Source organism: Gallinula chloropus, assembly GCF_964237585.1.
Source record: "Gallinula chloropus genome assembly, chromosome: 5".
Lineage (NCBI taxonomy): Eukaryota > Metazoa > Chordata > Aves > Gruiformes > Rallidae > Gallinula > Gallinula chloropus.
Window position 1 is genome coordinate 53,741,276 of NC_140090.1, and position 11,805 is coordinate 53,753,080.

At 42.5% G+C, this 11,805-nt stretch overlaps 1 protein-coding gene across 1 annotated transcript; it reads right to left on the reverse strand.

Moving 5' to 3' along the window:
- Window positions 1-10,830: 10,830 nt before the first annotated feature.
- LOC311192178 (inositol 1,4,5-trisphosphate receptor-interacting protein-like 1) lies at window positions 10,831-11,433 on the reverse strand (the record flags this gene model as incomplete). The annotated part of the gene is made up of 1 exon (XM_084264601.1): window positions 10,831-11,433. The coding sequence occupies one exon, from the start codon at window positions 11,431-11,433 to the stop codon at window positions 10,831-10,833; it is 603 nt and encodes a 200-aa protein (XP_084120727.1).
- Window positions 11,434-11,805: the final 372 nt, after the last annotated feature.

The following is an 11,805-nucleotide window of genomic DNA, read 5'->3' on the forward strand; positions in this document are numbered from 1 at the left end:
CCACGATCATGCGGTACATGACGGGGGAGAGGTGGCGCCACATCCGTCCGTCCCTCCGGTCCCTGACCGCGAGCGGCGCTTCACACCGAGCCAGCCCCCACTCCGGGGGGGACGGAGGGCGGCCAGCCATCACGAGCCGGCGGCGCTGCGGTATCGCTACATCTAGGCGGGATTCTGACTTAGAGGCGTTCAGTCATAAGCCCACAGATGGTAGCCTTGCGCCAGTGGCTCCTCAGCCAAGCGCACGCACCAGGGGTCTGAACCTGCGGTTCCTCTCGTACTGAGCAGGATTATTATTGCAACAACACATCATCAGTAGGGTAAAACTAACCTGTATCACGACAGCACAGGAAACAGTGCTGTGTATGGCCTACCAGCCACACATTATCAGCTTTAGTAAAAAGCATTGACTATCTCCATATCTCTACACTGGCCGATTTCCCCTCACCCCTATTTACATGCCTTTTGAAGATCCCCACATAAGCCTGAGGCAAGTTCCAGCAGCACACTGACAATGCACTGAATTTTGCTTCTGTTTCTGACTCTTCAAGTTGGATATACACGAGGCAGCTGGACAAAAATAACTCAGGATGCATGAAGCATTTGGGAACAAACTGACACATTGCTTAGTAAACCCTGCAGTCTGTGCCAACTACTCTTTGTTTTTAATCTACAGTATTAATGAACTAGGTAGCAATTTCTTCCACTGTTAACTTTCTCAGCATCATGAGTAAGCATCCCATCATGAAGTGGCAGTTTATGGCTTGTCGATACACAGTGTGACAGTTAAAGCAGCTTTCAGAAGTCCTACCGCATCCCAGAAGGGCTCAAGCCTTTCAGCAGCAGCCGCATCACCTCAGGCTGTACACTTGTTAGCTCTACCCACTGACAAACCAGGGGAGCGAGAGGGCAGATGATCTTAATGAGAACAAGCCCATCCTGTTAATCCCTAGCACAGTGCTATCCTGCTCCCATTGCAGGCTGAGGAACCAGAAGGAGCAAGGCTGCCCCTTACCAGGCTACAGCTACAAACTGATCATTTCCTGAGCCTGCCACTGGCAGCTCGTGACACTGTTCTGCTTGGTACCCCAGGAATTCCACACACAGTAAGAAGTTAATTTTAGTGCCATGTGTGGTACCAAAATGTTTAATGGTTGCATGGGCTCACCCACCATCGAAGCTGTGGTTCAAACCAGAAAAATGTAGGGGCTTTTTTGTGCTACTCCTACCCTGTTCCTTCAGCCTTAAAAGAGCTAAGTGCTAAAGGGAAATATGCCTGTAAGATGTTTGTTATCTTTTTAGCCTGAACATAACAGAATTAAACCAGTAAATTATTACAGAAGCACGTGCCTTATTATAAAGCTGCTATGGGATACTGAAATTAAGTAGCCTTTGTACCCTCTTTACAAGCTACCTGCAGGAGCAGCAGCAGGGAATTACTGACAACTGATGTTTGGTCTTTGGTTGGCTTTCCAGGGCAGGTTTCACTGAGCTCCTGAAAGCCAGAAGCCTGTGTCTCCTTATCTAGGCTGCACTGGAGCTGTATCAATTTTAAATTAAATGATGTAAAAGCCCACTTTCCTTTGAGGTTATCTCAGCTTGAAAGCAAACCAACACAAGCTACATGTTAATATAGCCTACCACACAAGCACTGACAACTTGCACTGCTGTAATTAGAGGCTTCTAGTGTTTCTCACCCTCTTAAAACAGCCACTCCTTCTGAGAGGCATGCAGGCTTTACGTACACAGCTTACATGGCCCCAAGAATACTGTTCTTTCAAAGCCTTAAAAAATAATCAGGAGAGATCTGTTTATAGGCATGTGGTGGCAATACCTCTGAACTCAGTTCCAACAACAAACAGTCCTGCTCCCCACATTTACCATGTTTATGGCCTGTGAGGAAATGGGAAACTCCACACTATGAGTATGCTTTTCTTATGAAATAATGTCTGAAATTCTGGATTGTGAGAAACGCTGCTCCATAGCTACCTGGGGTACAATTTAATAACACTGTTTGAACAGCCACAGCATCCTCTCAAGACTTTTAAAATGAATCTGCACTTGGAAAAGAGGTCTTAGGAGGGGGTAGTCCTCATCTGTGATCAAGACTGCAAATGTGTGCACTGTGGGCAGAACAGCTGATAAATGCCCATTTCTAATACAGGAAAAAAAAGATAGTAGTCAGATTTCTACATGAGACATTAAGCACACAGAGAAGAGGTTTCTGTCTTGCCTGAAGTTATTTTTGATGCCACCTTGAAGCAAGAGCAATAGATTTTACCTTCTGCTCTGGTGTGTATTCTCTTCATCTAATCACCATACCACAACTACAAAATACATGGTGGTAGTTTTGCCTGGTGAAGGAATGAGTCATCCCATCACAGCTCTGAACCTCAGCAAATCACACTTAGATTTTTAAGAGGTCAGGATTTGATGCCTCTGCAAGGTGATACATGCAGACATTTAGAGACCAAATTAGACTTTTTTCCCCCAAAGAAAAAGAATATAATTCATAAACTATTGAATACAGCAGGGTTTTAGCAGTTCTGTTCAAGTCTTAAATTAATTCAGTATGAAGTTACACATGGAGAAAGATTCTGCTCTCTGCTTTGGTTGTGGAAGATGCTCCTGCACTGGAAAGGTCCATTCCCCTCCTCTGCACCTTTGTAGCCCTGGCCAGATACCCCAGAGTCTACACAAGTACCATGGGAGCTGATAGCAGCCCAGCAGCACCACAGAGTAAAGGTACAATAGCAGCACAACTCTCTATTTCTGCTGGGGAAATGTTACATAAAGACATAACAGAAATAGCTCAAAGATCCTGTTTCCAGCCCTTAAACAAGCATGACACAGTCGCTCTGAAATAATCCAAATAGCATTTTCCTTGGCACAGGAGTGATGGAGACACTCTGGCTGTGGCTCCCAAACACAAGACACCAAGTACCCTTGTTAATTAATGCCTCATTTCCTGCAGACACAATCCACCTTTTCTGCTCTCACTGCCAACCTACCTGGACACTTGAGTCATCATTAGGAATGGTGACCACCTGCAAGGACAGCTGAAAGCAGCTCAGGGTTCCTCCTAATTTGAATTCAGTGGATCATTCCTTTTCAATTCAAGCAGTGATATTTAATTCTCACTACATTGTGCAGTGCATATTTGAATTGTGGGCTACTGAGACTCCAGAAGTGGGAAATAAATCCATTCTCTCTCTTTTCTCCCTGTGTTTGAAATAATGCTCAGTTCATCAGCCAGGAATCACTGTTGTGACAGGTTACACAAAGAATAGTCATGTAGAGAGCGAATACCAATATTTGATTTACATATAACAATAAACTCCTTAAAGACTCATGAACAGAAAGGATACCTTCAACCTGTAATATACATGCCATGCAAAAAGTAAAAGCAGCAATTAATATGTATTTCTGATACCATCCCAGTCTTACCCCGACTATAACCAAAACCAGTCTTCAGACACTCAGAAGAAATGCATTTTCTTTTCTGACTATATTGAAAATATTTTCTGACATTCTTTCAAACCTGATTGTCTGTTACTGCAAATGTAATGCTTCTTTCAGATTAACAGCATCAAGACAAACACTTTCCTTGTATTTAGGCAACACTGTCTTAAGTGAGAACAGTTAGAAATATGAAAAGCATGATTATCAAAGAGAATTTCCTAGTCAATAAAGTTGATTATTTATATTTAAGAGGTTTTCATTGTGACAGACTGCTTCATTTCTGTGCTTTGTTTCACTTTCCTGCCTTTCTTTTCCAAGACAGAGAGGAAAAACAAAACAAATAAAGACAATGCAGCTGGCAGGGACTTTTTTTAAAAGAAAACTGCTGGAGTATTCTTGTCTTTAGACAGACAGCATGTGCCACAGCTGGAAGATTCATAAAGAAAAGAACTGTGAAATGACATGCAAAGAGACTCAACAAACATTTTCCATCTACAACTGCTCTGAAGCCTGATTTCTGCAAATATGGCTTTGATACCTCCCCAGTTGTAGTCTTCTCTGATAATTGGATTTGACAGAAATTCCTTTAGAAGTCAAAATCAACCTACTACTAAGCACATTTGCTACAAGGACCTTTTACCAAGCTATTCAGTTTTCTTGCATATTTTTACCGAAATGCCTCTCAATTTGTGCAAACGTTTGGAGCCCAGCCTTTGTTGTGCAGTTCAGCACAGAGCTTTGTGCATTCCCACCACCTGAGTCCCTCAGGTTTTAAATGCTTAGAGAATAAACATCATTCCCCACCAAGTGCTAGCTTCCAATACTCACTTGGAGCAATGCTTTAATTCATGTCCCATTGGAATACAAATTGACAAGTGTCAGTGCAAGTGCCACCTTACTTTTGTTTAGCTCTATCTCCTCCCTAAAATCCTTGAGACTATACATTCATTATCATCTGGAAGGAAGGCACAGCTGCCCACCATTAAAGATACTCCCTAGAAAAGTTTCAAAGGAAAGGCAAATTTCTGGCTTTTCCTTTCCCATGTTGCAGGGGCTCTCCTGATGGAATTTTGCAGAGGTTAATTTATTCTGCTTCCGGATATTCTGCCTACAGTTTCTCTCATTCTCTGCAACAAATTTGCAGTCATAAAATGTTTAAAATTGGCCTCTAGCCAGAATCTGACAAGGTTTCCCTAGGTGATTTTTCCTCTCCATTTAGTTGATGAATGCTAAACAACACTGTCTACATACACCACCCCTCCCCCCCCCCCCCAAAAAAAAATAAAAATCACAAAAATATAAGCCCTGGAGGCACCAGTACACTCATATAGATATATACATGTATTAAGCAAGCTATTAAAATAAGCATAGCAAATATCAGCCCATGTATTGAAGATGAGATGCTCTGAGCTCAATACAGTCATGCAAGGCACATACTATAAATATCTGAGTCAGACAGGTTTGTGATGACGTCCTGCTCTGTGATGCCAATTCAGAGACTTGGAAGCCACTAAGGCCAGCTGCGTTTGGCCATTGAGGAGAGACATTTATGGCTCCTTGAGCCACAGAAGTTGCTACTCCACCAAAAGCATACTCTGACAGAAGTGCATTGTGCAGGGAGAACCCCAAATTCCCATATCACTGGTTTTGCTCCAACGCAGTTGGACACAGTTTAGTCATGAACATAACTTTTTATCACCATAGCATTTAAATGGCAATATTAGTCTTCAAGATGAGGTTAAGCATGATTTCCCCTTTTTAGATTACTGTCTTCCCTTATTTCTACAGAATCCATAAAATGCAAGCATACAGAATGGAAAGGAATGCACATGTGAAATCAGCTGTATATTTGTAATGGCTTAGCAGAAACACTTGTTAGGAAGTGCCTTAGGATGTACGCCTTTGGTGGTATCCAACATTTCCTGAGACAGCACAAAGAGGAAGCTTAAGAATTAAAGAACACCCTGTTCTTAAAGGGATAAAGTATTATAATTGTAAGTTTCCATAATGGTTAGAAATCAGTGGAAAACTAACTTGGATAGGTCTGGTTTGCTACCTGACATTTTTGGTTCTGTGGAATATATCACAACATCCATTTTTTGTTAAAATTACTGTAGACAGATGGAGACACAATAAAGGCCACAGTTCTGCATTGGAGAAAATAAAAATCACACAGAGCTAGTTTTGTCGAAGAGGCAGACCACCTCAGTACTAATGCAGTTCCTTTCTGACATACGTTTGGTTTTGTCCTAGATACAGGGGATTAGTCAGACTAGACCAATCTAATTGCAAATAAGAGTTTAAATATGATCTTTCATATTCTCTACTTTTATCTGTCACAGATAACCTTTGGTTGTCTTGAGCAGCTTCTCTCAAAACATGATTTTTAACTGCTTTATATCAACAGGCATGCAAACAGCTAACGGGGGTACCTGCATGCCATACTGGGCTGGCTAGATTCAGGACTGCTCATCATTTACCTTGTTCTGCTAACAGTGATTTTGTTTCATTTGAAGTGATACATGCCATTCTTTTTGGGCCAGCAAAACCTGGCCAAAATTTTTTCACTTCTATAATGATTTGTCATGCTGCTCATTGCTCTTTAGGCTTGGTGGTCCAGTCAGTTTCCCACCCACCTCATCATCTACAGCTAAGATTTTATTTCATGAGAGATTACTTGTAGCTGTGTTAGGGTATGTTACATTAAATATATCGAGTATTTCCCACATTATGGTTTGCAAAGATTGGGTAAGAAACAGTAAGAGTCACAACAAAGTCAGCTGCGATCAAGTCCAATTTCTATCAGTGGGCTGGCAAGATGACAACCATAGGTCTCTTCACAGCTAAAACAAACACCTCTTCAATCTCATGTTTGCTGTTCTGTAGAGGCTTGCCAGTATCTAGCCATACAGAAGAACCACAGAAGCATTTAGGCTGGAAAATACCATTAAGATCAAGTCCAACAGTTAACACCATGATCACTAATTTTTTTCCACCATCTATATCTGATTTCCTATTCATTCTCACCCCCTGAGAAAATGCCTTTAATTTAATTCCAGAACTAGGACAAAAAGGCAGACTTACGTCTAACAAGCTGATGCCAAACAGGCGAGTGATGTTGAAATAATGTCTGCTTGAATTTAGTTCTCACATTGCACTGTTTGATTGATGACTGAAAGCAAATGCATACAAATACACACATAGAGGACTGCCTATTTTTCAACATATCTATTAGTCCATTCTCCATTCATTGTGTTTTCTTCAGTTGATAGTCCAAAGGAAAAACACTGATCAAAATACATAACATGACAGTGCTGTAATAAGGAAATAGATGCTCCTAATTTTTCGGCTTGAATTCTGAACCCAGCTGGCAGTTTATGAGATTTTAAAGAGAAAAGTAAAAAACTAGACTCTTTTCCCAGGCCTTGAAAGTAACACTCCTTGAAAGTAGCACTAGGAAATATCCAAGTTAAATTTTTGTTAGCAACCATAAAAAGTACATTCATAAATGGCAACCTAAGTATGAAGAGTAAGTCTGAATTGCAAATCATCCATAAAGGCAGGAAAATTTGAAAGTGAAATAGAATGCAGTAAGATTTAATTAAGAATAAATTAAAACATTACAACAGTTCTTAAAACTAGTCTTTCCTACCACTTTCAGCAGGAAAGCAACTAATTGTCACCTGCTAAATTTCGGAAATAATCTAATTGTTACAGAAATGGAGGCTGTTTTTTCCACATATAAACTTTTGTGTGTGTGTTCTTTTTTCTCCTGCCCCTTCCCTCCCACCCCCATGATTTTACTTCCCCTGCTGACATCTCATGTTGTCTTCTGAGCAGGCAGTAAGCATGGCCCTCTGGCTGGAGAGCTGCTTAAAAGGAGTGGTGGGGGCAATAGGAACTTCAGCTGTTGAAAGTGAAGCTGTAGCTCTCCAGCAACTTTACTTGTCAGTCTTCCTCCACAGACCTGCCCCACAGTCTGAGATGTACCTTGTATGAACATACCTGAGCTGCAGTATATCACTGTGTGCTGCCTCCTCAAAGTCCTACAAAAAGTCTGTATTTCCTAGAAAGCAAATGATGGCTAGTATTTCTTCTTGGGAAAAGGAACATTTTAATTGTGTTTTGGCAACTCAAACTATTTAGAGGAAAACAGCAGGTATAGATACATCTCAACTATATCAAAATAGGATGCTAAAAGCGCATCTGATAGAAAAAGCATCCTTGGTGCTACAATATGCATATGCTTTCAAAAATGGAGTCAAATCTGAGCCCATACAGGGCTAGGTAGTGACTGGTGGTCAATTCATCAAGCACTGATTAAACAATTCATTAGCACCAGCAAACTTAATAATTACTGAAGGATAAACAAGAAACTCCTACCTCAGTCAGGATAAGTAACCAAAATGCTTCAGGAAACTGGGAGGAACTTTATGTCAACTGCACACAAGAGGGTTTTTTTCCTTTGTGTTGATCATTAACTGAACAGATAGGATTATTCTTCAGCAGCAACTCAGTGATTTCCTGCTGACTGAAGCAGGAGGCAATCATATTCATAACTATTGTAGCTGTTATCATGACATGAGGAGTTGGACCTTCCCAACATCCAGAGTGAACTTTACATAGTATAACATAATACCTCCAGTACGTAGTGTCACAGGTAAGCCATGAGAATGCTCGGCAAACACCCAATTCAAGTATGAGACTTCTTGTTATTCCAAGATTACACTAAAGTAGCTTTAAAGAACCTTGTTTCCACATTTCAAATGCTTTTTGTATGTACTATACATTAGACATCCTGAGACGCAAAATTTCTTGGAACTTCATTTTGTCATACTGTGATTATGAAAAGTCTGTGGAAGAAGCTGTTCAGACTGGTGTTTGGTCATTGATCCTCATTTAAAAATTTAAAATGTCTAATAAATTGATCACCTTGAACTAGCTGAAGAGCAGTAGCCACACTAAAATTTAATTAAACCCACTTTAATTCTGAATTGCAACTCCCATAGGGAACATTAAAAATACAAATTCCAAATACATTAATTTGGAGTATTTTTGTTGGGTATCCATGGAAATATGCTTTTAAAATACATATGGAATATCACTAAGGTTTAGCACATTTGTTTGTTGAAGACCACAAAACCTGCACTCAAAGTCATTCTCATAAGAGCAGCTGTGTATTGATTACCGTACTGCCCAGAGTTTGCATGTGTTTGCACCAGAGCACAAGTCTCACAGCCTGGAGCAAGTCAGACAGCAAAAACATCCACCCCAGCAGGATGAACTCCCCAAGGCATAGCCAGGAGGTGGGGGAAACACTGTCAGCAGTGACACATAAGAGCAGTCCCCTCACAGCTGCCAGGACACTAGCTGCAGGACAGCCACATTATTTCCTTTGCTCTGTAAATAAAACAAGTTATATGGTTTATTAGCACACACAGGAGTGACCTTTTGGAAGGTGAGCAGTTTCCATTTGTCTGCTGCATTTCCCTACTGCCCGCCACAGCACGCAGTTTGTGTCAGTGCGCGTCATGACCCTTGATACTTGTTTGGGAGCGTTAGCTTCTGTATTTCTGCCTTCGCAAATACTTTCCTTGGGTTTTCTTGAATTTGCCTTACAAGACACTGCTTCCACCTACCTCTGCCCAAACTGGCAAACATTACCTTTAAGAGATCACACGTGGCCAGGAAGTACTGAAGAAGATCAAGCACAGTGCTTCTGAGAAAGAAGTGAGGGTGGGAGGGAGAAGGTCTGGGGTAACCAAGTCTCTTAAAGGAAGGCACAATACAAAAACTATGTGTGGGATCACAGAAGAAAAATCAAGGTATTTCTGCACTTGAATTTCATTCACTTGGGTTAAGGTTTGCAAGGTTCTGCAGGTACCAGCCAGAAACATGGGTTTGAGAAATACTAATGGCATCAAGCCACTCCAATTTCCTTGCTTGTCAGGACAGAAAACTTCCCAGGTAGGTTGTGTCTTGATTATAATCAAGAACTTTTAGGTACACTCTGTGATAAAACATAAGCAGCACAGGTTAAATGAGGCCACAGGAACACAGGGGCTATATTAATGGCAAAACATGCCTCACTAGGTAATTATCAAGTTTTCATTGTCATAACTGGGGAAGGCACTGGCTGAAGACTTCCTTGGGAGATGGGAGTTGTGAGCAGAGCTGGCTGCAAAGCAATGCCTCTGGGGAGTTAGGGCACAGCAGGCTGAGAGATTTGTAATAGTCTTCAAGTACTCAGAGTACAAAGTGGGAAATGGTAATCTCCACATGTCAAAGATAAAGAAACCAAATTAAGCAATTGTCTTAACTTGAAGCAAAGGCAATACAGGATTTGAATTTTAGATGAAGAGGCTGCCCAGTGAAATTATGCAAGCTTTGAAGAAAAGGGAGACAAGCACACATCAAAAGGGATGAGAGTTGGTTACTTTGGCTTCTAGATGTCCTTCTCAGCCCCATTTCCTGGAACCCCTGGATAGACTTCTTGCCCTAACCTTAGAAAAAAGGACAACTTATGTAACAGGTATTTGCACATCTAAGATGGAAGCATGAATTATGCTAGAAGTGACCAGTATCAGATCATTTCTTAGCCTTTTCCACCTTAACAGTCCTTAAACACCTCTAATTTAATTTCACATAATGCTATTTATGTATCTTTAGGGCTCCTAATTGCCCACCTCCCTCTCAGTTATTTTTACTACATTAAACAGTAGATTTGCTTTCAAAACTTTCATTAATTTTAACATCATCTACAAAAATATGCCTGTTACAATTTCATTATCTCTTTTTACAGCAACCTATAAAGTAAACAGTCCTTAAACGGGCCAGGAAGACAACATGTGCAAGAACTCTCTGAATTTCTGCCATGTTGGTGGGAGGTTAATATCATAGAATGTCATGGGTAGGAAGGGACTTCAAGGATCATAGACTTCCAACCCCCCTGCAACAGGCAGGGACACCAATCTCAAGGCCTGGATCTACACAAGGTTGTCCAGGGCCTCATCCAACCTGGCCTTGAACACTTCCAGGGACGGGGCATCCACCACCTCTCTGGGCAGCCTGTTCCAGCACCTCACCACTCTCTCTGTAAAAAATTTCCCCCTAATGTCTAACTTAAACCTTCCTTCTTTAGCTTTAATCCATTCCCTCTTGTCCTGCCAGTGTCTACCCTTTTAAAATGTTGATTCCCCTCTGTTTGTATGCTACCTTCATGTACTGGAAGGCTACAATGAGATTCCCCCCCCTAGACTTCTCTTCTCTAGGCTGAACAAGCCCAGCTCCCTCAGCCTCTCTTCATAGGGAAGCTGTTCCAGCCCTCTAATCATCTTCGTGGACCTCCTCTAGACCCACATCAGGTCCTTACTCTAGCCTCAGAAAGGAGCCTGAGTTGTCTAGCAGCACCCCAAAAGTCATCTCGATGGTCAGGGGTTTCTGTCCAGCCCTTAGCCTGATCTTGCAGGAATGAGTAGCAGGCAGCATGGTCAGCTGGCAGCGGTGTGAGAGAGGCAGGAGCTTCCAGGCTTCTTTCACCAGCTCCTGGAACCAGCAAGTGGTTTTCTGGATGTCCACGCATGAGTAGTTGCAAAGGGTGTTGAGGAGGCTGGGGCCTTGGCTTTCCAGCTCACGCTCACTGTGGTGGACAAAGCATAGCATGTCCCCCATGAGCTGCTCCCTCATGCACGTGCAGTGCAGCTGCACGCAAAGGCAGAAGGTGCGGGTCAGCGTGTCCTTGTTAGGGCTCAGCTCCAAACAGAAGGTGTGCCCTGGGGGAGGCTGCAGGGGCACGAGCAGGCAGTAGAACACATTGTCATCCCAGGAGCCACAGTGTTCATAGCCACAGTCCAACCCAATGGCTGGCTGCAGCCATGGCTTGAAGGTATTCCTGGAAAGTCTACAGCAGGCAGTAAGAAGATGGTCTACCAGCTCCTCCACCAACTTGCACCTGTCAGCCACAGGCGACATTGGCCACTGGATGGGGTCAACCACATATCTGCCCAGATCACGTGCATCATCAGAGTTGTTGTGAAGCTCGTCATCCGCCTCTTTGTCCTCCCACTCCTTGCTTTCCCTTCTGGGGCTTCCTTGATGAGGACTTCTTTTTCTGGTATTCTTCCAGTGCTGCAGCAGTATGAGAGCTCCTTCACAAGCCCAGCTCCCTCAGCCTCTCTTCATAGGACAAGTGCTCCAGCCCTCTAATCATCTTTGTGGCCCTCCTCTGAACCCTATCCAACACTTCCACATCTTTCTTGTATTGGGGGCCCCAGACCTGGACACAGGACTGCAGATGGGGCCTCACGAGGGCAGAGTAGAGGGGGACAATCACCTCCCTGTCCC